At 35.8% G+C, this 26,093-nt stretch overlaps 2 protein-coding genes across 2 annotated transcripts; both read right to left on the bottom strand.

Annotated features, from left to right (window-relative positions):
* Window positions 1–1,161: 1,161 nt before the first annotated feature.
* LOC145675073 (ionotropic receptor 21a-like) lies at window positions 1,162–2,403 on the bottom strand. The gene has a single exon (XM_081745442.1). The coding sequence runs from the start codon at window positions 2,401–2,403 to the stop codon at window positions 1,162–1,164; it is 1,242 nt and encodes a 413-aa protein (XP_081601568.1).
* Window positions 2,404–2,569: 166 nt separating this feature from the next.
* On the bottom strand, window positions 2,570–24,398 carry LOC145675072 (uncharacterized). The gene is made up of 5 exons (XM_081745440.1): window positions 23,872–24,398; window positions 23,326–23,702; window positions 22,944–23,094; window positions 22,306–22,554; window positions 2,570–2,651 (listed from the first exon to the last, which is right to left on the bottom strand). The coding sequence occupies exons 1-5, from the start codon at window positions 24,090–24,092 to the stop codon at window positions 2,570–2,572; spliced, it is 1,080 nt and encodes a 359-aa protein (XP_081601566.1). The 5' UTR covers window positions 24,093–24,398.
* Between the last annotated feature and the right edge of the window lie 1,695 nt (window positions 24,399–26,093).

The raw sequence follows: 26,093 nt of genomic DNA, 5'->3' as shown, positions 1-26,093 counted from the left end.
TCTATTAACATATATCAAACTGGAAAGGAACGTCCAGTACAGAGACCGTACAAGAAAAAGTGAACTTTACCTTATCTGATCTTTCTGCACTACATCTAACACTGAGATGAGAAGCAGACGAAAACAATCCGCCGGTTACTATGACAACTCATGACGTCACGTTCGAAGACCGATGGCAGCGCCATCCACACACGACGACACTGATCTTGCCCACCGAAAGCGTTGATTGGTTCTTTCGCTGTACAAACGATGCAAACTGATTTCAATAGCGCATATAGGAAGTTGCTCATCTGTATGTATTCTAGTCTGTGTTAGATTATGATTGAAGCTAACTCATAAGGTAGAGATTATGAAGATATAGATTGTTGTGTATACCAAGATTAATGCAATTGTGGAGTACTATTGGTATAGAGAGCTTTGTTACAGAAAGACACAGATATAGAATAAAGGCTAATGAAAGAATTCAAATATATCTCTTTATAGTTTACTTTATTAATTGGGAGTTAAAATACTTAACACAATGAATTCAAATAAAAGTTACCCTTAACTTCGATATTTTAACATTCTGGGTCGCTGGGTTCTAAATGAAATGGCTCATGCAAGCAATGAAGACCTGCTAATAAATTAAAAGAGTTTAACAATATTAATAGACGGTTTCACAGTCATTATGAGTATTTTCATATACTGTCATTAATCTGAACAAGAGATCAGATAACATGTAAACCCTCCTATAAAGTACAACTTCATAAGGCATTAGAATCCTTTACTCTCGGAAGAAAGTAGATCACTTAAATCTGTAACTATTCTGTGTCTGCACCTATCTTCTTCATCTGAACGTTTGAAATGACACCTTCTTATTTGAAAGAACATAAACTCCAAGGATGTTATAAAATAGAGGATCTGCCCATACCTATCTTCATCATATGAACTCAATGAAGCCAAAAAACAACCGAGCATCGTCTGAGCCGGCTGATTGGCTACTCTCGTTTCCGCCCTGATTGTTGGCTCGAAACACTGCGATCTTAGTGGCGCGGAGTGGGCAGAGTAGGTGTGGCGAAGCTGTGACGTATGGCTTCACGATTTCATTGTATGGGCAGATCCTGTATTTTACAACATCCTTGATAAATTCAATCGTGTTCGGATCGGTAACATTTTTAAAATTTAACGATTTTTAATTGTGTTGATTTTGGTGTTTCTAAATAGAGAAAACAAGGGTGTCATAGAAGCGGCCATTACCTCTATTAATAAAATAATCGATGAAATAGCATATCCAAGTATAAGTAAGCAAAATACTCCTTGTAAATGGTACAGGGAGAGCTCAACATTTTTATTATGCTTTAATATATGTCGTGAGTTCAAATGCAAGTAGAAATGTTGACCATTTTCATACAAATCCCTGATCCATTTACTTTTAATACCTGATTCGATAAATCGTGGTATATGTTCGTCTACAATAGCTGTTAACGAGGAGTGTTTTTGAAGAACAATAGCAGTATTGAATTTATTAAGACACTCTTTCATAATGTGTAAAAGAAGAACTGTCTCACTACTTAAGTAATCCCCGCCTATTGTGTGACCGGTAGGTAATACATCCATTGCTAAAGCCATGCGTTTGTCTAATATCATTTTTTCGATTTGCGACTTATCTTCCACAGCTTCGAAACGTTCACAAAGAGCTTTAGCATAACGGTCTCTCCATGAACAAATTACGTTTGTAAGATATAAATCAGGTCCTGTCCATTTCATCTTGCTTAGAATCATCTGTTCAACCGTATCGATTGCAGGTGTATATACTGGTATAGTAAGAAAAGAAACCAGTTTACTTGTGTAACAGGCTGTGATAAGAAAACTAAATATCGCAAACCAATTGAACAAATGTCTCAAAGCTGGAATATTAGTAATCATTGGTACTTCCTGCAGTAAAACGATTCCAACAATATGCAGTAGCAAAGTTCCGTAAGATTTCATATTACTTGATTGTGTGCCACCAGAAATTTTCTCACTTATTCGTGCTGTTACAGATACAACGGTAGAAAATATAGGTGCAACGCATATTAGCGAAACCCACATCAGAGGCTTGAACGGAAGAATTATTGATAGATACTGCGGAATAGGTTCAGGAATTTTTGTAACTAAAGTTGAACACACAACTTCATGTGGAATAGTGTAATCAACATATGTAGACTGGAAATAGTCAACGTAGAAACCTCCTAAGCCAATATCAATTTCTCGATCAAGTACCAATTTTAAAACTCCTGTTGCACTCATATTTACGAAGATTTCTCCCCACGCTTCTGGTATATTTTGAATAACCAATGTGTAATTTTTTAACTTGGCTATTTCTGTCAACATTCTTACCTCAACGCCATCAGCACTTACATTGTCACCAACTTCATTTATCATACTAAATGGAAAATAAGTAAAAGAGCCAATTTTTATATATTTTCTTGATATATTATTGTCATTGTTGAAGAACTTCTTTTCATTTGTGTTGATTTTATCGTAATTTGAGATGTTATGCAATATCTTGTACCTGAAACTTTTCATCTCGCCAGATATATTTATAATGTTATTGTTGAGCATGGTAAATATTATTATTGAAGTAACCGTGATTGTGCTGATAGAACACATCCTGCTTGATCGTCTGATACCTGAAAAATAAAGAATAGAATGGAAATCATTTTTACAAGCAATATGTATATAAAGGAATAAGTAAATCATTACACAGGCACGCACACACACACACACATACACACATACTGACACACACAAATAAAAATTTTATGCAGGGGATCCCAGGGTATGGATGTATTTTGTTACACAGAACTCAAATTTCGAAACCCCAGGGCGATTGACCGTGTCAAATTTTTGTTATGGGCGAAAAGCTCGAGCGATTTGTACAGGGAGAATACACATAACACAGCCATACAAGAAAAAGTTCTGTGCAGCGGACCCCAAATACACCTTGTTGTTTGTTATTTCAAATATTTCAATACCAAATAGAACCTTGACAAATGCAGAAGTAGTTAAGGAAAACACACACGCTTTTGAACCGAAATCACAAAAATCGAAAAGAGCAAGGGAGATTACTCAGAAGTTCCTTAGCTACCAATACAACTAAAAGCTTTTTGTTTAACTTTTTTCAAATTCCAGTGGGTGGAAAGAATCAATCATAAAACTTTACTTTTGTTCTTGGTTTACACTTTCTGATTTTATAATTCATCTTCCTAGTCGCATTTAGAAAAATCGCCAACTGATCAATTAGCAATCCGATAATTTTCCGAACACTAAGAAAACGAACAATCTGAGCATTTTCCTTTTTCGTTTCATAAGGATAAATAGATGTCCCTAAATTGTTACTAAAATGGATTAAATTGTTTATTTTTTCCATTGTACGAATTGATGGAGGGAAGTCAGGGCTTCCCCCTTACAAGAAAGTATCTCCTTGAAGTAGAAAATGTTCATCCCAACACTGGCGTATACTGGTTTGATGGCTTGGGCTACAGCTATCCTTTATAAGATCTGTACATAAATACTACTACTAATGACAATAATAACAATAAGAATAATATAAACAATTTGTAATAATAATAATACAAGCTCCTCTCTTTGGAGTCATTAATAATTGCTTGGGGCCTAGTTTCGTCTAGTCCTCCCTACTACTATCCATTTCATAAGATAGGCCCCTGACTTCGTGGTGCTGCCGTGACGTTCAGTCAAAACTTATATTGCATTGTCGTACCTCGTTGGAATTGCTGGAATGTTGTCTTTTCAATTCTTGAGACATAAAAATTTTCTTTGTACTATGTAGTGAGAAAAAAATAAAAATTAATGAAAAAGTGCGTATTTTTTCATACTTTTTGGTAGATCGATGTTTATAGGATCATATCTCAGAAAAGAGATCACGTGAAATAATTTCCTGTGTACAATATATAGATGCATCCATTAACTGTAAGTTGTAAAAAGTTCAATTTTCATCACTTGATACTTTTTGTGTAATTAAAACAAATGCACGACGCTCTGATCTCCTTTACCATGGTAGGTAGAGAAACGTACAAAACACTGTTCGAAAATTTGGAAGTCTAGTGTTCCAAATATTTGAAACTATTAACAAAAAAAGGTTTAGTTGGTAGAGTATTTATTTAAAAAAAAATTTTTAGTTCAACATATTCTCTGCGTTAAGCGGTGAGCCATGTTGCAGCCCAATCTTTAAATTCCCCGCGCTTATATGAAGAAACAGCATACAGTAAGTGGAAGTGCGGCACTGCTGTCGTACAGTGTTGTCGCGTTCAGGAAGCCTGTAGCGCGAAGCGTACTTCATAAGAATGTAATAGGAAAAAGTATTTATTATAACCTTTCAGAACATCATAAAAATAGTAATAATGCATTACACATCTCAATGTAATCGAAATAAAACTTTGAAGTAAAACATCCAAAAACTCATCTCTTTACTTCATTCACTTTCGTAATGGGTCTGTTGACTCATCGCTGCTCCTGCTATCTTCCTGAACACATTAACAATGGCTCCATTTCTACCCCAAGATCTATCAGTATACACACTTTCCAGCTTACGAACATGTTAAAGGTTAAAAAGAAATGTAGCCTTGGCAATCACGTGTTCACCCAAGTTCTACGATGAATTCCCCTGCCGAATGTACAGTAACACAGAATGGGTCCTTTGCTTTCTTTCAACGAAAGAAAACAATGCAATTAGTAGCTGACGAGGGCTGTATTTGCGTCTAATCACGTCGCACTGATTACGTCTTCAACACTTCCTTTCGGTTCGTAGGCGTCAAAAACTTACACACTTATATATATTCCTTTACGAGCGGTGGTATTACAAAAAGAAGAGGAAAAAATTTTAGCGATAATGAAATTGCAGAACTGATGAATGATTCCAACTCAGACGGTTATGAGTTAGTAATGAATAGTAATGACATTGATTATTCTGTGCTCAGTGGCGTATTCGGGAGTGAACAAGATAGTAACTCTGTTTCAAGTGAACCTGAGGCTGCGCGGGGAAAGATAGAGAAAAAAAACGTGTCGTTCCTATTCAAAGACAGATTCTGATGTAGCTTGGAGCGATAAAATTCAAGTAAACGCAAAACCCCTGTTTACAGTTTCTTACGAAGTTACCTAAATGTCTACGGAATACATTACTTACGTCAATGAAATCAAACCCTGAAAATATAATTATCTCTTACCTGGATACTTGAAAGCAAACTTCACATTTTAGAAATTGTTCGATTCATTGTTGAAACTGCAAGTGACTAAATACAGGACGAATAAAATTGATTTTAGTTTACTTTGTATGCTTACGAAGCAAACTGACTGATTTGCATACAGTTAGCTTATGTACGTACGGAATAAAGTGCTAATATGTGTTGGTGGTCACAGTCATATATGTACTAAAAATATATGACTCCCATGGGTATGTCTAGCAGATAAACGTGTTCAAATGGCATCATTGATTCATATCTCTCTGACAGGCTGAATTGACGAACTTCGTGTACTTGTATACAAGAATAAAAATAAATAGCTACATTTATGTAAATAGTAAATGTGTACCATTGGGAAATATATGTACACATCAGCACACTAAATTATGTTCAATATGTTTAGTTTCCATGCTGTCGTTAAGAGAAAAATAATTATTCACGAAGTTTTTTCCCTTAAAAATCGGAAACATAAAGGAAAAACAGCTTCAATAAAAGAAAAATAGTCATTGGAATGTACGATATCTGTGGGAAATACATCATTTTAACCATAAATTATAGTTCTTATTTGATTTTTTGACAGGAACCACGTCGTAAGGAAATAAGAGTGCGTATTTTTTTAGACATATTTTTTTCGTAACAATTTAAAAACAAATTTTCCACTAATTTCTCTGGTCATTATCTTGGTTACCATTAAAGATGGCGGAAGGTGCAGATCACATCGACGTCATTGTTCACATATCAATGCATGCGAATTCAAACGTTCTTTTGATTTTTATCCATAAATTGATCTTCAAAAGTTACTAGAATTTTAAAAATATTACTTTAGTATTTCTATGAGGAGAAGTAAGTTGTGTTTCATGTTGTAAAATTACGGCGGTGTTTCAAAGTATTATGGACTCCATTATCAGACCCGAAGTAGTAGATATGTTAAAATACTCCCGGCGAAATTAAAATGCCGCTAATTTTACAGCAATTATATGATATCTTCAAATAGATAAAAGATAATTGAAATATGGAACAAGAGCGCCCTAGACAATATTATTTTGCGTGAGGTACCGTTATCGCAAGTCACCTAGTGGCTTTCCGTTTTCAGCTGTTTAGAAACGCGAAAATAAATGCCGATTTCAAAATGGCTCGAAATCGAAAGCAGATAAGTGAGTCTTGATAACGGTTTCTCATGTAAAATAATATTGGCTAGGGCGCTCTTGTTCCACATTTCGATTATCTTTTATCTATTCGAAGATATCACATAATTACTGTAAAATTAGCGGTATTTTAATTTCGCCGGGATGAAGACTCTTAAGATAGAAACGTCATTTGCTGTCATGTTGAACAGTAAGGTAAAGTTCGATTGTACAGGGTAAGTTTGTAAAACTCACGGATTTCATTTGGGTCTAGAATTTTAAAGTGATTTTCATGCAGTTTGTGGCAAACGATCGAGGAAGGATGGGAAATTTATTGAACTATGTTTACTAGTTTAAATTCATCCGTGGTAATATTGACAACGCCTCAAGAAAAAAAAAATATTCGCCAGTGTACACTCATGTCCAAAATGATTATCGCATATCTATAACTGTCTTGTTCTGGAAATATAATTTGATAATGATTTTGCAGGATACTTCTGATACTGTTATTATGTGTATAACGTATGGTGAAAAAAAAATTGCACAAAATTTGCAACACTGCAAACCCTGGCAACAGCGGACCGTGGCACACGATATGAGCTATGCAAGAAGATTAGTGTATCTGTTGTATATACAATAAATACAAAACATGTATAGATGTATAATTAAAATCATAGTAATAGTTCTAATACGGTCCATATTTTAAACAATATTGTACTTCCGAAACAAAAATTATTAATATGTTTAAGGAGTCACTCAGAATCAAAAGTTTAAAAAAATCCAACTTGTTTGGGATCGAGATATTTCCATAAAAAAGTTTTTTTTTAGAAAACCGGAACTTTCTGCTTTTTTCTATTTATAACTCTTATTCAAGGATCATGTTTGTTTCCCAATAGTAAATTGACCAATTAAGAAAGTATGTTTACAACTTTCGGTTCGTTTGAGTCATGTGCTCCATACGGGGTTATCTATCTTAATTGGTTGCCAGAAAGTGCAAATTATTCAATACATCATATCATGGGTGTTGTTTTGTTTCCTCAAAAATCTTACCAAGCGCCTAGGAGATATGACGATATGAAAGACAGTTTTTACGAAGAAGTGGAACGGATATTTGACCAACTCCCGCGATACCATATGAAAATTCTATTAGAGGATTTCAATGCGAAGGTAGGACGAGAGGATATTTTCAAACCGATTATAGAGGGAACGAAAGTCTGCATAAGGAAAGTAATGTCAACGGTGTTAGACTCATGAACTTTGCAACATCCAAAAACCTAATCGTGAAGAGTACAAAATTCCCACATCGACACGTTCATAAATACAAGTGGACCTCACCAGACGGAAAAACACATAATCAAATTGATCACGTTTTAGTAGATAGACGAAGGCAATCTAGCATAATTGATGTCCGGTCGTTTAGAGGGGGTGATTGTGACACTGATCACTACCTGGTAGCAGCGATAATAAGAGAGAGATTATCGTTGAATAAGCGAAATATTCAATGTCCGAAAACGGAGAGATATAATTTAAAGAAATTAGATGAGAGCCAGGTAAGAGAGGAATACAAGATTGAAGTTTTGAATATATTTTCGGCTTTAGAAGATTCAGAGTGCACTACTGTTGAGGACACTTGGATTGAAATTAGAGATAGCATTAACATTTCAGCAAAAGAAAAATTGGGACACGGAGAAATACGTAGAAACAACCCACGGTTCGACCAGGAATGCATTCAACTAGCGGAGAAGAAAAAGCTGGCAAAATTATGTTGGCTACAAAATCCGAATGAAATAACTACACAAAATTTCGTAGATATCAGGCGGAAAACTTCCAAAACTTTTAGAACAAAGAAACGCAATATTTTTAAAGCTAAAATTAAGGAACTTGAAGATAATAGTAAAAATAAAAACATTCGGGACATACATAAGGGGATCAGCGAATTTAAGAAAGGCTATCAACTTCGTGCTTATATATTAAAGAAAGCTGACGGAGCAGTTCTTACTGATACGAATAGCATCTTAAATAGATGGAAAGATTTCTTTGACGATTTGCTGAACACGCAGCCAAAAACTAATGTGTGTGGAGAAAAGAAGATACACACCGCAGAACCGTATATTCCAGAACCCAACAGAATAGAAGTAGAAACAGTTATAAAAAAAATTAAAAAAACACAAATCTCCGGGTGTAGATTAAATTCCGGCTGAGTTAATTTTAGCTGGAGGCGAGAAATTGTGGAACAAGATACACAAACTCATTCTCCTTATCTGGAACAAGGAAGAATTGCCACAAGAGTGGAAAGAATCAATCATTGTTCCAATTCACAAGAAAGGCGACAAAACTAACTGTAATAATTATCGAGGCATTTCTCTTCTGTCAACGTCCTATAAAATCCTTTCAAATATTCTATTAGCAAGATTGACCCCATACGCAGATGAAATTATTGGAGATTATCAGTGCGGATTTAGACGAAATCGATCAACTGCCGACCAAATATTTACTAATCGCCAAATACTCGAAAAGAAGTGGGAATTCAATACCCCGGTACATCAACTATTTATTGATTTTAGAAAGGTTTACGACTCAGTTAGGAGAGAAACATTATACAACGTTCTTACGGAACTTGGAATACCGAGAAAGCTAATTAGATTAATTAAGATATGTTTATACGAATCCCAAAGTAAAGTCCAGTAGGAAAATTTTTGTCCACGAGCTTTCACGTCGAAAATGGCCTAAAACAAGGAGATGCGTTGTCGCCATTATTATTCAATTTTGTCCTGGAATACGCGATAAGGAAAATCAAAGATAGCAACCAGGGTCTAGAGTTAAGCGGTATTCACCAAGTTTTCGCGTATGCTGATGATGTAAATTTAATAGTGGATGACAGGAGAACAATATAATGAAATGCAGAGATCTTATTAAACGCTTGCAGGGACATGGGTTTAGAAGTAAATGCAGAGAAAACTAAATACATGGAAGTGCGTCTGACCGTAATACAGCAAATGATGGATGCGTTAAAATATTAAATAATACTTTTGATAAAGTGGATACTTTCAAATAGCTGGGATCAATATTAACAGACGAAAATCATATTCACGAAGAAATTAAATGTCGACCAAAAGCAAGAAATTCATGTTATTATTCAGTTCAAAAGCTCTTGTCGTCGCGAATTCTGTCGAGGAATTTGAAACTTAAAATATATAAAACGATAATCATGCCTGTTGTTCTATATGGTTGCAAAACATGGTCGCTTAGTCTGAAAGAAGAACATAGACTGAAAGTATTTGAGAACAAGATCCTGAGATGAATATTCGGACCCAAGAGGAACGGGAATGGGAAATGGCGGAAACTTCATAACGAGGAACTACACAATTTATACGGTTTATCAAACATTACTAGGGTCATCAAGTCTAGGAGGCTTAGGTGGGCAGGTCATGTACGTAGGATGGAAGAAAGTACGAGGGGAAGTCAAATGAAAACCATAAAAGTAGAAATAAAAATCCGCATATGGCGCCAGTGAGCTGTAAGTTGGCATGCCTGTTTACGATAGTATGCCGGATGTCTCCTAGGTGGCAGCAGCCGGCAGATGCACAAACACCGGCGCAACAACAGTTCCAAAATGGCAGCCCCACTAGCCACATGCACCAGCGAGGAGCAGCGTTCTGATTCGGTTTTTGCGAAGTGAAGGTGTGAAACCGACATTTTTAGGCGAATGAAGGTTCAGTATGGAGATGCGTGTTTGTCACAGCCACAAATCTATGAATGGTGCCGGAAATTTGCAAATGGTGTTACGTCTGTGGCTTCAACAGCTGCAATGGTCTCTGGAGTCACTACGCGCCGAGCCTGGCCGGGGCGTGGAGCATCGGCACCATTCATAGATTTGTGGCTGTGCTCCAGTGACTGGGGACAAAGAAGCATGGATTCCTACGATTTGTTCTTGGGGATCAATGGCCAGAACACTATCCTGATAAAAGGGTGGTGATGGAAGATATGAATAAGACAAAAACACATACAGGAATTCAGGAAATGGTTATATGTATTTGTTTACGCTCTCTGTATTGGTTAAACCATTAGCTATTAGTGGTGGGCACAAAAACCGGTTTTTCGCGGAAACCGGTTTCGGTTTTCTCCAAAACTAGTTCGGTTTTTCCACCTAAACAGTTTTCTCCAAAAACCGGTTCGGTTTTTCACCGGATCTGGTTTCGATTGTCTTCAAAACCGGTTCCGTTTTTTCAATATTGGCTCCATTTCTGACCAGAATAATGTTTAATTGTTCTCCGGAAACTGATTCTGTTTCAAGCAAAAATAGTTTTACGTGTTTTCCAAAAGTTTTCACTGAAACCTGTTTCGGTGAAAACCGAAACGGTTTTGAAGAAAACCGAAACCGGTTTTCGGAAATATCGGTTTTTGGGATTTCAGTTTTCCTAGAAACCGATTTCCGATTTTTATAAAAACCTGTTTTTCTTATCTCTACTAGCTATATCGACTCCTTTCATCAACGGGAAGCTTTAGTAATTCCGGAAAATTTTCAGGGTTAAAACTAAACATCTCAATTGTCAACTATTGGCACCTGACGTTTTGTCGAAAGGTAGCGGAGGGTTTGAGATATGAATTCTCTTAAGATTTTGTCAAAACATCTTTTGTTCCAAGAGCTTATTAACAAGGCCAATTAACTACAAAATCAGAATGTGCATATGTGCTAAAAAGACCGTATTTTGCAATAGAAAAGAATAGTAACACTTTTTTTCTAGTACTGTATATTGTTATGATTGCTCTATATAGATAAGAGTAATTAACTGCCATTGCTTATTAAAATTTTAGAATCAAGTAATACTAGAAATCCTACTCTAAAAATACACAAATCACACTCATTTTTTATAAGTTGGCTACTAGTGTAAGTCAGTGTTGAATTCAGACATTTTCACCCGGGGGGAATGTGAACTCCTCGGGGGGGGGGAGGGTTGTTTTTCTGTATTTTTGCAAGAAAGCAGCATATTTAACAATACCATTCATATGCACATCTTACCTAATATTGAGACTAATTGCTGATACATATTCAAGGTGAGATTATAATTTAAAAAACAAAACAATCGTTTAATTTTATCTAAAATATTAAATAAAGACTGGCAAAAATATTTTAGACTAAACTTTAACTGCTATTTACAGTAGCTATTTTTGTTTTTATTTCCTATATTCAGTAGTTACTGTTTGTTAGTAATGTAGAAGTTTTTAAAAAGATTTAAATTAACCCAAATATTTTTGTCCTAAAACAAACATACATAGGGATATCTTAACAAAAAGTAATCATTCTTTCTCACACTTCTGATTCTAAATCAAGCATATTAGTCTTGGTTTCTTCACTGCATACACATCAATAGTTTAGTTTACAAAATCTTCAGTAGGATTAGTGCCGTGTCGTGGAAAATCAGCGCTTGGCGCGAGAGTATCCGACGGCACCCCCGTACATATGAGTGAAGTCGACAGACCAGCCGCGAAAGGTGAGAAAATTTTAAAAAATAAACCCTGCTTTTCCTTGATTTTGAGCACTTTTTATTACTTTTTTCCTTTCATTTTATATATGTGCACATGCGTTTCATTCCTCTCTTTTTCTTTCCTTCTTTTCTTTTCTTTTTCCCTTCCGAATTTTGCGCCGTCGCCCCGCTTGCCTGTCCCCCATGCCACGGCACTGAGCAGAATGTTCGTCACCTTCAATAGCAATCTTTCACTTATATTGATAAATTCTATATATTTTGGTCTAGGAATTAATTCGTGCGGTTGGTACGCACACATTGAAGCTGTAGTACAAACACAAAATACATAAATACCTTAAGAAAAATATTGTCCATCGCTAGCCACCACTTTCGCCCATCTGTCAGGCAATGTACGGATTCCGTGGCGAAAGAAGTCCTCATCCTTGGAAGCGATCCAGTCAGAGACCCATGTTTCGATATCTTCTGAAGAAGTAAACCGCTGTCCAATCAAATCGTTGTTCATGCAATCGAACAAGTAGTAGTCCGAAGGAGCAACGTCTGGTGAATACGGCGGGTGGGGTAAAACTTCCCATCCGACATTTTCTAAATAGGTTTTGACCGGTTTTGCGACATGTGGGCGAGCGTTGCATGTTGAACAATAAGTTTATCATGTCTGTTCTCCCATTCTGGTCGTGTTCTGGCCAGAGCTTGCTTCAAACGCATTAATTGTCGTCGATAACGTTCTCCATTCATAGTTTCACCCGGTTGCAGCAGCTCATAGTACACCACACCTTTCATATCCCACCATATGCACAACATAACCTTTGCACAGTGAATATCTCGTTTTGGTTGTGATGGACCTGGTTCACCTGGTTTCACCCAGGCCTTTTTTCGTTTAGGGTTCTCGTAATGGATCCACTTCTCATCACCCGTAATAATTCGATGCAGAAACCCCTTTCTGCTCTGTCGTTGAAGCAGCAATTCGCAAATGGTTTTTCGTCTTTCAACGTCTCTGTATTTCAATTCATGTGGAACCCAATGTGACATCTTTTGAATCATTCCCATGGCTTTCAAGCGTTTGGAGACTGTTGTTTGATCAACGCCTAATGCTGCTGCAAGTTGTTCCTGCGTTTGACACGAATCCTGCTCGAGCAATGCTGTCAATTCTTCGTCTTGAAATTTTTTTGGCTGTCCAGCTCGCTCTTGGTCTGCCAAGCCGAAATCACCACTTCTAAACCGTGCAAACCACTTCTGACACGTTCGCTCAGCTAGAGCATGGTCACCATACACTTCCACCAAAATACGATGACTTTCAGTCGCACTTTTCTGCATGTTAAAGTAATGCAGCAGGACACCCCGCAAAAACACTTTATCAGGCACAAATTGCGCCATGTTCACTTAACTACAAACTGGTGTTGTTGACGCTTTAATCCACTGCCCTATACTACGAACGATACGCGATGACAGGGGTTTGCAACACATGTGTGGATACACGGAACTGTGGGACGCTCCGTTCGTTGCGCCATCTCTTGTCCACCCGCACGAATTAATTCCTAGACCAAATAAATCTCTAACCCAGGACGGATAACTGTTCCTTCCTGATCCCTCTAAATGACGCCCTCTGAATCTCACCCTTTAACTGACTTATTTTTAGTTAAAGAAAGGTGTGTTTACTTTAACAATCGTAAAACACATTTATGACTGTTACTTCCGATGCGAGAAATGGGATTTAGGCGCTCTATTTCAAATAATGGAAGAACTGTACATTTTCAAGAACTGAAGTCTGCTGACATCAGAGATCATCGAAGGATCTTCCCTATCTTTCCTTTCTTATCTCAATCTGTGCTAGTGCTACCTACTAATATATAATATAGGGCAAGAGTATAGTATCTACTAAAATACAAACCTTTCTTCAACAGCTGACAATTTCATGTTCTGCCAAAGTCGGTCATAGCGTTAAGAAATACAAGTTTTATTGACTATTTGGTATTCTATCTTAGACGTTACATGTTTAATATTTACATAGAATGGGTCTGCGTCATTTATATGTATATTGAGAGATCGGATTTGGTCTGCACGTGCACGGAAAGAAAAGCAAATAATTGGGTAAAGTAATTTCTACATTTTGAGACTGAAATTTTGGGAGTTTCTCCGGGGGGAGATTCTCCCCCGGGTTACCCCCTGAATTCGTCCCTGGTCTAAGTTGGTCATTTTTCAATGGAACTGATGGTGGTCAAAATAAGCAGGTTTCACTGTATATAACATTTTTTTTTAAAAAATAAATTTTCGTTTATAACTTATTCTTGTTTGGATCTTGAGCTTTAGATATTCTATTATTCCCTAAAATGAGATTCATTTACAAAATTAAAGTTATACATGGTTATTTCGAGTATGTTTTTAGTTTGGCAGGGTTGCGAAAGCTCATTATTTACAGAATCCCTTCTTTGTTTACTCTTATAGTGAATCAAAGGGTTTGAAATAAAGAACTTATGCATAGCTTAGCTAGCGTTCTAACTTTCTCCCCCTAAAATTTATTGACCCGAATAACTATATATACACATCATTATAATAAAGCTTGAGTTAATTAATAAATTTGAAATTGGCGTAATTTTGTTGCACATTTTCAGAACAGCCATTGGCAACACTGCTGAACATTTTACTAAAACAATTTACTCGTTAACAATTTTACGAATAAATTATTGGAACTAGTAAAATTCACTGCACTGGCCGATTTACCCTCTTTCTTTCTTATTGAATGGCGTATTTTTCTTAAATCTTGATTTTTTTTTTTTTTTTTTGGAGTACTTAGTAATTTAATGTTCTTTTTTCGGGTTATAAAGATACAAGAAAAGTGGAAAGTACTGTTATTTCTATACCAAAATTCAAATACTTAACGAAGCCCAAAATTTCTAGTCAAAACCTTTTTGTCCCCCCCCCCCCAGAAAAAAGAAATAGCATTTTTTCTTTCTTTTTCAAGCCTTGCATCTCTATTCAGATTACCATAACTTCTTCAGTTTCCTACTTTTGAGATACGAAGAGTTTCTAAAAGTACGTGTTCTTACCCTTTCAAGTAATAGTATTTTGATGTAAATTATATATCAGGTTTGAAGGATTGTCACTAATAACTATGCCAAATTTCAAGTTGCTGAGTAACCATGGAAATGGTAAACCAACAGAAAGAGGACGTTCGTTCCGAAGTAAGTTTTTTCGACGAAAAGAATCCAGTGTTGATGAAATGCTGATTCCATCGTGGCATGTCTACGGCCCAAATTTTCATCGAGTTGTCTCAACATTTGCGTAGGTAACCAAGCATCATAAAAAGAATAATAATAATAAAAAAAAAAACAATTTAAAATACCATGGAGGAAAGGTATGCGTGCTTGTAAATTTGAAAATACTATTGCTTTGTACGCAAAGAAGAAGAAGAAGAAGAAGAAGAAGAAGAAGAAGAAAAGTGAAAAGAAAGAATCATGGCGTTGGGTGCCACATGTTCTGAAAAGTAGAAGAGAAAAAACGTTGAATTCAATTCGTGTAAGGTTTCCTGAAGCGCGGTAATGCATTTCCAAAGCTGGTAACGGTTGAGGAAATAGGGTTTTATAAATTAGATCCTTTCACGAAGAAGCAAAGCATGGTGTGGTCTGCAAAAGATTCACCAGTGCCGAAGATAATGTGTCTGAGGAAGGCTTTGTTACATTCCGAAACTGTAACACAAATATATACTCTTAGAATATATGTACAGCTTTGGTCAGTTCGAGTTTTATTAGTAATCTTGAATTTTTCAAAGCTGCAATGAATAATTTACATACCGAAGAAGGTAAAACGTCAGAGGTCGGCAATCAAAATCACGGTTCTCGTTTTCAGGAGTAAGGACAGAACCGTCATTTCTATCCCATTTGACGAAAGGAAACAATAACTTCCCCTACCTATGCGACATAATGTTTTTCCCTAGTATTCACTAATTTCCAACAGTAGACAATCGGTTCATTGCAAGACTAATTTCTCCACCACAATAACACCCCGGGGCATCAGTCTACTAAAACCATTGGTTCATTCCCGTTTGGCCTATTCTCGTTTCGCCTACGGACCTTCCAGCAATATATATCATTATCTCAATCTCATCTTAGATGTAGGCCAAACGGGTATTTGGCCTATTCCCGTTTTTCCTACACTCACTCGACGAGGGACATTTAGTATCTGAGGGATTTTTTTAAAAGAAAGATTTATGAATAAGTTTATTTTTTCAACGTCAGCAACAGCTCTGACGTGATTAACTCTAATTCTAGCCAAGTACGTGCCGTGTCACTAGTAATTCCAAAGGTCACCATTTCAAAACTGATATACGTTCTATTTCTTATGGACTAACAAAACAATTTAAAAGGGAGAGTGACTAACTATTCAAGATCAGTTCCTCGACCTTTACAAGGCTGGTCGGTACTCCCGTGTTTCTGAGAGATGAACCATTATGCCCTTCAACTGCCCTGCTAGGAAAATTTCTTAATGCATTTTTTCAGGCTTACAAGTTAGTGGTGGGTGGAAATAACTTAGTAATTTCTCTGCCTGAATGCAGTATACTTGTAATATTGCAAGTAGAATAAAATTGAGGCCCGGAGAGAAGGCTCAGGGTAGCATGAATGCTGGCTATTAAATTCAATTTTGAATGCTTGATTCATGTCTAGAGTGGTGGACGAGCATCGAACCGAAGGTATCAGAGGTGAAATGAACGGAGTCAGTTCTCTCCCTCGTTTTTCCTGTTTGAATAAATTGAGTACGAGTTCCTCTGAATGGAAAGATATAAACGCTGTTGTGCTTTGATAGTATTTAAGGTGGCTCTGGAGCAAAGAGCGTAATACCTCGAATGGGAGCTAATTACCTTCTGAATATCTTTAAACTTATTTTAGTTAAATTATAAATTTTTATACAAAATTTCTCTTAATGAAGGAATTAGTTTTATAGGGTTGATGTGCCGGGATAAGTCTTCAGTCAAAGCATATGTTTAAAGTGAATATAGTGATAGTAGACAATGACAGGATATGAACGTTGCTGAATCACATTTGAAAATATTATGGTTCCTAACACACTCAATTTACCTTAATACTATTCTTAAAAAATAAAATAAAAAAATAAAGTTGAGAAATTTAAGCATAGAAACTTAGAAACACTATAGAGAAGTAAAATTTACTACAACATTTATTAATTAGTATGAGAATTTTAGACAGTAAAAGGATCACTGTGTAGTGTTGATTTTGCAATTTTCTTTCCTGTAAAATTCAGGTTCATTAGTTTAATGTATTATTCCCTAGACTGATTAAATTTCCATAGATTTAACTTGATTGAAAATGGCATGACTGCATTTAGTCGATATATTAATATTTTCATTATCTTTATATTGCGTTGCCATATCAAACACTCAAAAATTCCCTCAAACATTAAATATCTCTCGTCGAGTGAGCGTAGGCGAAACGGGAATAGGCAAAACGAGAATACTCGCCTTACTTACAGATAAGATGAGATTGAGATAATAATAGGAGTTGCTGCAAGATCTGTAGGCTAAACGGAAATAGGCCAAACGGGAAGACACCAAACTATTGACTCCATTCGTTGTTCAGGCACATAACTCTTGTAGACATCTTATTTAATCGATCTCGTCCGTATCAGTTTTGGATTTTCCCACAAATCAAAGTTAATATGCATGGCAAATGTTGTGAGGACTACAGTGCATGCGAAACTACACCTTCTGATATCCAGGTCTGTTTTTATAAGTGAATCTACAAACTACACAAGTATATGCAGTTGAACAGTGAGTAGATAGAGAAGTTGATAGTAAGCCATGTTCCTGACAATATAACCAATATTCTTGTATTATTAAAACAAGTCATAATTACAGAATGACCACAAGTATAATTTCTAATACTAATCCTCTAATCCTTGTATTATTAATTTTTCTTCCAAGCGCAAGGCCTTTTGGAATCCTCTTCGTGTAGTCAATGAATAATACAACAAATATTGTATGTACTGGCAAATTTAAAATCAATATTAGAAAAGTTATTGTTATTTTATGGTTAGCACTACAATAACCTTCTTTTGTTTTTAACTAAACTCTTCAATAATATCAAGCACCGGTAATAATTGTCGCTTACCTCGATACATGAAAATGTAGCCTCCTGGATATTTTAGAAGTTACTCTCTTTACAGTTCACGTCTTCAAATAAACAAATACAAAACTAGGGTAATTGATTTCAGTTTTGTGTAACTTGGGAATAAAATGCTAATATTTATTCATGCGCACAGTCATGTAAAATTCTACATTGAATGTGACTCCCAAAACTATATCGAGTAGAGATAAATGTGTGAAAAATGTTAATGGTAGTGTACTGTATCAGTTTGACGGATAGCATTGACAAACTTTATTTGCAAAAAAAAAAAAAAAAAAAAAAAAAAAAAAAAAAAAAAAAAAAAAACTGTAAATAAGGCAAATTATATGAGTACATTTTTTTCTAAGTAAATTGTATAATAAATGGATCCCAGTAGAGAAGCTATACATCATCATATTAAATTTTCTTTGGTATATTTAGTTTTCCTACTGTCATGAACAGAGAAATAACTATTGACAATTTCTTTTTCCTTAAAAAGAAAATAAAAAAAGAACAAAATTTACCTTTCAGTAGAAGAAGAACGTAGGCTGGATTCTCTAGTAAGAAATATGGCATGTTTTAACATAAATTTTAATTCTTATTTGATTTTTTGACAACTAGAGCGGGTTATAAGTAGTTACAAATCAAGTGAATAAAGTTTTTCAGACGCAGTTTCTGTAATTAAAAAAAGTATAAGTTGCAGCCAACTTTTTAAAGTCTGTTTACCTTGGAAACTATTAAAGATGGCGAAAGAAACCAGATCATATGGTCACCATTACTTAAACATAACATTACACCAGACCCGATCAACAATTCGAATTTTATCCTGAAAGCCAAAAACTAACCCTTAAAAGGTTTTTTCTTCTCTTTTCTTTTTATTTAAAAATATATTCTATCTTTATCAGAACAATGTGAAATCACAGTAGACTTACAAACTATGAGGAATCAATATTGAAGCTTCAGATTTTTGTCATTTCGGGTTATTTCATTAGAGACTTAAGGTAGAATATAGATCATATTCTTCTGTCATTGAATACACATCAAGAAGAGGATTCTTTTAATCTCTTACTATTTTTACTCCAATTCCTGTCGGACAGACACACAGAATAATTCTATGGAACTTTGTATTATTACGAATTGCTTGGTAAAGAAAGTTAAATAATGTAGCCTTACAAAGAAGTAACTTCTTAACTTGTAAGTAACTGGCACAATGGTTAATGTTCATCGCTGCAGAAACAAAACTTCTGGATTCTACATCATGTCAAGCTAGTCCATCATGTTCTTCAGATCATACTTTACGTCATCCCCGCCTTCTTCTTGGTACACCTGAATTTTTTCCTGTTCTCTCTTACTAGGACTCTACGTATCCCAAAATGAAATGAAATGAAATGTTCGAGTTTTACGTCCCACAGTTATGCCGATTAGGCTAAAGGAGACGGTGATTATGAGAAATGAATGAAATGGTGGAATGAAGAAAGTGGGAGGAAATGGGAGAACCCCGAGGAAACCCAGGCACACGGTGTTTGTCTACCACAAAGTTCACTTGGCGCGAGCTGGGATCGAACCAAGGACCCGATGCGCCAGAGATGAACACTCTAGCACTGAGCCACCGCTGCTTCCTCTGTGTGTCCTACCATGTGGCTTGTGTCAAACAGTTTTTTTCTTTATAATACTTCCCTAAGATAAGCCTTATTTTGAGGACTATTATATTAAATAGTGTGCTAAACACAAGTGGCGGAATAATTGGCGAATTAATGATAATATAACGGTACTTGGCAACTCCAAAGAAACCCATGGTCACGAAAGATATGTGGGCACATTTCGTAACGGTTTGCGTCAAGATAGCACAAAATTTGCAATTTAGTAAGTTATAATCGGTATTACAATTATGATTATTTTTTAAAAATAATTTTTCCATTGTGTTGCTGAACACAGATTTTTGCGTTAAGTGGTATTGAATGACACTCATAGACATCTTATAATAATAACAACCTGCTCCTTTCTCTTCCGATTTTTTCCTCTGAATTCGAGGTTAATTGTCAAAAAACGCCGAAACAAGTTTAATTAGAGTAAAATATAAAGAAAGAAAAGAAAAAAGAAAGAAAAACACTAATTTACAAGTCTTTGAATGTTCGGAGATACGGAAACTGCATGAAAATAATTTCTACACGTATATAACAAATATATGTTATAACAGCTGCCACAAGATATTCTAGTTTGAATGAAAGAAAAATTTTGTCGCTCGTTTCTAGGCTCAGGGGCGCATCCACAAAAGGGGGGTTCACCGGTACGGACCCCCCAAAAACTTCGTAACTTACCATCCATTTATACACTTTCTCAAAAATATTATAATTGTTAAACAAGGGAAATGATTGATGTAACATGAAAATTTGATCTTATATTTCATCTGTACTCTGTCTCGTATAAAAACATTCTAGATTGATCATTTTTTCTGAAAATATAGATGGAAGCATCTTAACCGTCTTTTCGGATGCAGAATAATACCCCTTCAATATTACATAAATGTAGTGACTTGTTGTATTGGACTTCCCTTCAAAATTTGGAACCTTCTCAACAAAAATTTCTAGGTGCTCGCCTCCTAGGCTCCTTAGAAGAAAATGCTCATAGTTCAGTATGTGCTTGACAAAACAAAACACATTACTTACTTTCCTTATATGGTCAACGGAGATTGGTAAATTCTGTCCCCTAATTGGAAATGCCAGATGCAATATGTTGTTACGGTAGTTTAAGACACATTTAGGAAATTTGTCTTTTAGAGTCGTAATCGTCGAACGGGACAGAGCTTATTATGTTCGCATTACATTAACTTGAAAAACATCAATTAAGATCCATTAAGGATATCGATAATACTTAATGGAATAAATGTGCGTATGTTTGCGTTAAGTGCTACTCAATGGTTCGTGTTCCTGCCTTTATAGTTAATGGAACAAAGTGTGTTTACAAAATTACTTCTTAAAACGCCAGCAAATGTTCTCCTGTAGCTTTCATGACGGTCATATAGATTTCAGGTGAACTCGAAGTCATGCAACAAATTCGAACGTCTCGTATATTATGAGTATTTTATTGACCCACTCTCGACTATTTTTCTTCCCTTCCAGTTCAACTATACAAAATCGCTAGAAAACGTATTTAATTATTTTAAATTTAAAATTCTAAGTACTACATTAAAAAAAATCTAAACCTAAGGTATTGTGATATGTCAACCTCTTGGTCAACATTCCCATCTCTTTTTCTGCTATCCTAAGAAAAAGAAGAGAAAGAAACAGCAAGGGACAAGGATGTTATAAAATAGAGGATCTGTCCGTGCAACAAAATCGTGAAGTCATACGTCACAGTTGCACCACTCCCACTCTCCCCGCTCCGCGCCAATAAGATCGCAATGTTTCGAGCCAACATTTATGGCTGAAACGAGAGTAGCCAATCCGACTCGGTTGTTGTGCCGATGCTTGGTTAATTTTTGGCCTTATTGAGGCAATAGGATGAAGATACATATGGGGAGATCCTCTATTTTATAACATCCTTGGTAAGGGAACATAAGAAACACATGGAAATTCGGCGGTGTCAGCGAAAGTGATGACATCTTTTTTTTAGTGTGGTGCTGCTTTGTAAGAGGAAGTAAATTAAGTGGAAATTTCACACTACACATTTTATATACATCTCACTTCTCAACAAATATATATGCACACATCCAAAAATATCCTACACCAATTCACTCTACTATTTTCTTACATTTTCACAATTTGTCTAGCCGGAGCATCTGGGTAACTAGTCCTCTTCCTCTGCTGGAACTCCTTTCCCGATTTTGACCATTTCTAATTTTCTCGATTTTGACATTATCTATACCCAATCCTGACTTAATTGCATTATATTTCTACTTTTTATGAACTACATAATTTTACAATTCAGGCAATTCGACCTTATGGCAACCCAACAAATGCAAATGGCGACACCCGCCACTTGCAACATTCTTAGCACACAGATATATCATGGGTGCACCTCGTTTGCGCACAGTTTTCTCCCACAGATCTACGATAATCTGTAGTTGATTGACAGCTGATCGAAAAGTATAAAATCGTGGTTTTGCGCACAGTTTTTAAATGCGACGTTGCCAAATCTCAATATAATCATGCTTAAGCAAATCATGCAGTTGCGCACAGTTTCAATACTTTAGAGAATAAGGGTAAATATGAAAGATACGAAAGAAATATTCAATTCTGCTGTTCAATGTTTATTATATTTAATTCTGCTGTATGGTACATTTTTTACAACTTTAGTCCTTGAAATTTGTGTCCTACAACTTTAAGATATTTCATTCTCGAAACTTCGCTGTGTGTTTTGAAAGTACCTGTATAATTTCATGATTTGTTCCCTCCTTTGAATTTCTTCTTTCTTTTGTGGTTTCGAATCACCTTTCCGTATCGAAGCGATTTTCAAACGTGTTTCATGCTGTATTTCAAGTAACACTGATACTACCTTATGGACATCAGGTGCACTAGAATAGAACTGACTGTTGTAGTGACGGTGGAAAGACTCTGGTCCATTTGTTGTCCTAGGTGCTGGAGATGGTTCACAAGCCCACATCACTGGAGGGTACCTGAAAAGAAAAGGTAATCATGAATACAATATCCTATCACCGTTTATTTTTTTTTTATTTTGAAATAATATTTTGATATCCAGAACTACTATAAAGTAGAAACTAAATTTCGGATCTCATTCCATATAATATATTACTATTTCAGTGCGCTATTTCTCTATTCATGCCTTTAACTTCTCAAACGAAAATGCTTCTAGCCTATAGACTAGACAGTTTTTAATTACTTTGGTTGGAGACCCTCTACCTCTTTAATTTTGATATTTATCATTATTTAATAGTTAAAACTAAGTTAAGTGTTTTTTCCCCCACAGGGTTGATATTGCCCCCAAAATTCATTATATCTTTTACATTTATCAAACCAGAATGCTATTTCTGACTTGCAATATTACCTGCAATTATCTTCGATATAGTTGTTCAGCACATAATCTGAAAATCTAAATCCTTTGGTGTCAGGTGCTACCGAAATCAGATCAGCAAAGGCATCTGGTACTTGCTCTGGAGATAAATACGGGAGTCCAAAAAATGTCTTTAGCCAAGAACCTAAAAAGCATAGAAATTAAATTGAGTTCAACATTGTTGACTTTTTTATGGATAGTTCACAACTTAAATTTCCTAGAGTAGTCTTGCCTAGAGTAGTAGCCACAAATTCATATTTAGAAAACGTAATCTAATGTCATGATAGTAAAGTTATTTCAAAAGTCCACAACTTAAAGAAGTAACTATAAAACCGAAAAGAAAAGTAACTAAGGCACAAATCATAATGGTACATACCTAACTGTGACTTTGAATCTAAATAGGCACTACGGAGATCGCTATCACTTTGTATCTTTCTCCACCATGCTTGACCTAGGTGGAACCTGCAACAACGAATATCACAGTCTGGGAACATCACTCTGATAGCTTCTATGGCAGAATTTTCAAAGTCTGTGTAAATATATCTGAGTGTCACTCTTGCGTCTAAACTTATAACCATCTTCCACACATCTTCGTAAGTCTGTTTACCTTTTTTTGGCAATAACGCGAAGCATAGAGGAACATAATATCCATTCTTATAGCCGTGAATGGTATATAGCTGGGCAAAATGTCGTGGAGAATATGCAAATGTCCCGTCAGCAAACAATTCCATGTCCTGGAAATCACACCAGAACCTGAAATGAAAAAAGAATAAAGGAATAATAATACCGAATAAGAATAAAGAACACATAGAAGAGAAACATTTTCTTCGCTAGGCCTATATAGAAACAACTATATAAAAACAACATCAAAATCATCAAACAACAACATTAAAATCAACAACAACTAAAAAGGAACACATACCTGATGTTTTCATTGCATGTAAGAAGGACTATTTGCGCTGCTTCATTGACGTACAGAAACCTTTCTCCAGCCATAGTTATATCGTTCGTTCTTTCTTTCAATTGTTGAATAGCTTCGGTGATATCTTTTGGTTTACTGGACATTTTCTTCCTCCGAGATCGATTCATTGCTTCTCTGCATGTTTTCATAACTTTATGATCAAACTTGTTCAAGCTTGTCATTTTTGAAATCTTCTTTCTTATGACTTTATTTGGCCGTTCGTCAAGGCATTCTACAGCACGACGTTTACAGTTTTCCCTCAACAAATGCCTGTTAACATTTTCAATGCTCCCTTGATGATTATGCTCCACTCCCTTCTGTAATACCCTGCTTTCAGTACCATCAACTTCAATTGTAGCCGAGCATGTTTTCAAGGTACACCTGCAAAATTAATGGTTTGGTGTAAGTAATCAATCATTAGTAGATGGAGCAATAGTGAGCAGGTGCCTTACCAAAAGGTCTATAGATTAACTCTGCTACTTTTGTATGAAAATGTATTCAAAACCGAAAATGTTCGAAATCTTAGAGTATTAAGTTAGTTTACATCCACTGCTTCATTACCTTACTTTAGCCAGTGAAGAGGCACAGTAAGCTACGTTTAAACTCAAGGATTATAAACGTCAACATAGTCTGTAGAAATTAAAATTGTTCACAAAGCAATCTGAGAAGAACAAAAGTTTCTGCTCTCACCAATTTAGTAAGTCTATTTTAACTTACCTCCATATTGATCCTTCTCTTCCTTCACGGAAACGACGATATTTATAACCTCTCATTATTATGCATGGTGCGCCTTTCTTCGTAGTTGATATCTCGAAGTCCATACTGTCGTCTCAGTTTCAACAGATTACAATTATTCTCAGTATCCTCCACTATACATATTCATATCTGGTAGTTAACAAGTTCCAGAGACACACCAAGTGGTTCCTGATTGGTTACCACCAGCCAATCCCGTGACAGCTACCCAAAGAGAACTACAAAACGAACTTTTAATTAACGAGCTACTGCCAAGTGAAAGTCGTTGATTAAAAGTTCATTTTTGTAGTTCTCTTTTGGAAGCTGTCACGGGATTGGCTGCCGCCAGCTGGCGGTAACCAATCAGGAACCACTTGCTGTCTCGCTATATTCTGTTAGATAAGTGAGTTAGTGTGTTTGAAGAAGCCAAGAAAGTAAGGTAGTTGGAGTTACTTAGGTAATTTAATAAATTAGTTTATTTTATTTAATCAAATGAGTCCTGTCTTGTTTTGCAAAAAAAAAAAAAAAAAAAAAAAAAACTACAAAATATATTGTATATTAAGATCAAAGAGTGAATTGGCAACGTTGCATACCATTTTGTGCGCAAAAGCATTAAAATGATTATTTGTTTTGCTTCTTATCTGCATGGAATGATAAGCTGGAAGAAAGTGTGCGCAAAAGCATTGCACCCAGACAGCCCATTTGACATTGCAGCCAGAATGGAAGAAGGCAGGAACACTTTCAAAGTTTTAACCAGAAATCCAATCGGAAAACGTCCATTAGGGAGACTTAGGTGCAGATGAGAGGACAAAATGGATCTCGCAGAAATAGGAATACAAAGTAAAAATTGGATCCAGTTGGCTAAGGATTGAAGTCAGTGGAGAGCTTTTGTGAACTTGGCATTGAACCTTCGGATTCCATAGGACATAGAGAGAGAGAATATATTTAAGTTAAACACAACTGCACAACAACCATGAGAGAGTGGTTAGCTTTTGCGCTTCTATCGGGAAGTCCGGGATTCAACCCTGCATTCGACCATTTTGACAAAAGGTTTTCTTAATTATATCTGTGAATGTAGAGATAATGCATGTACTGTGAGTTCTGTCCGACTTCCTTTCTTATCGTTTTTAAATCGTTGTTATTACTAATTACCAGCGGTGACGGATTTGTGAAGGGGGTTAGGGTGGGGATGTTTTACGGGTGAAGCTTGTACCCCGAAGTTACAGAATTTCTAAAACAAACGAAATATTTGTTATACGTTTACTCACAAACTACAAGCTCTTCTCAAATAAAAATTAGGTATTTTTAGAAAAACTAAACATTAACAAGGAAAACCCTCCCAAAATACTTTTCTAAATCCGCCACTGATTATCAGTATAAAATTGTCTTCAAGGTTGTATCTGGAAGATTAAGCTGAATATACAAACAAAACGAAATATTAGTTATGTTTG

This window comes from Thermobia domestica, chromosome 18 (assembly GCF_964235325.1).
Source record: "Thermobia domestica chromosome 18, izTheDome1.hap1.1, whole genome shotgun sequence".
NCBI classification, from domain to species: Eukaryota; Metazoa; Arthropoda; class Insecta; order Zygentoma; family Lepismatidae; genus Thermobia; species Thermobia domestica.
Note: the sequence above shows the minus strand (reverse complement) of the source record. Positions and strands in the feature narration are given on the sequence as shown.

Bases quoted from the DNA above. Each gene is read 5' to 3' on its own strand.
- LOC145675073 (XM_081745442.1), bottom strand. From the start codon at position 2,403: ATGATAAATGAAGTTGGTGACAATGTAAGTGCTGATGGCGTTGAGGTA.
- LOC145675072 (XM_081745440.1), bottom strand. From the start codon at position 24,092: ATGACAAGCTTGAACAAGTTTGATCATAAAGTTATGAAAACATGCAGA. The intron at 23,703-23,871 runs GTATGTGTTCCT...TTTTCATTTCAG, and splicing joins ACATGCAATGAAAACATCAG to GTTCTGGTGTGATTTCCAGG. The intron at 23,095-23,325 runs GTATGTACCATT...TATGCTTTTTAG, and splicing joins AGATTCAAAGTCACAGTTAG to GTTCTTGGCTAAAGACATTT.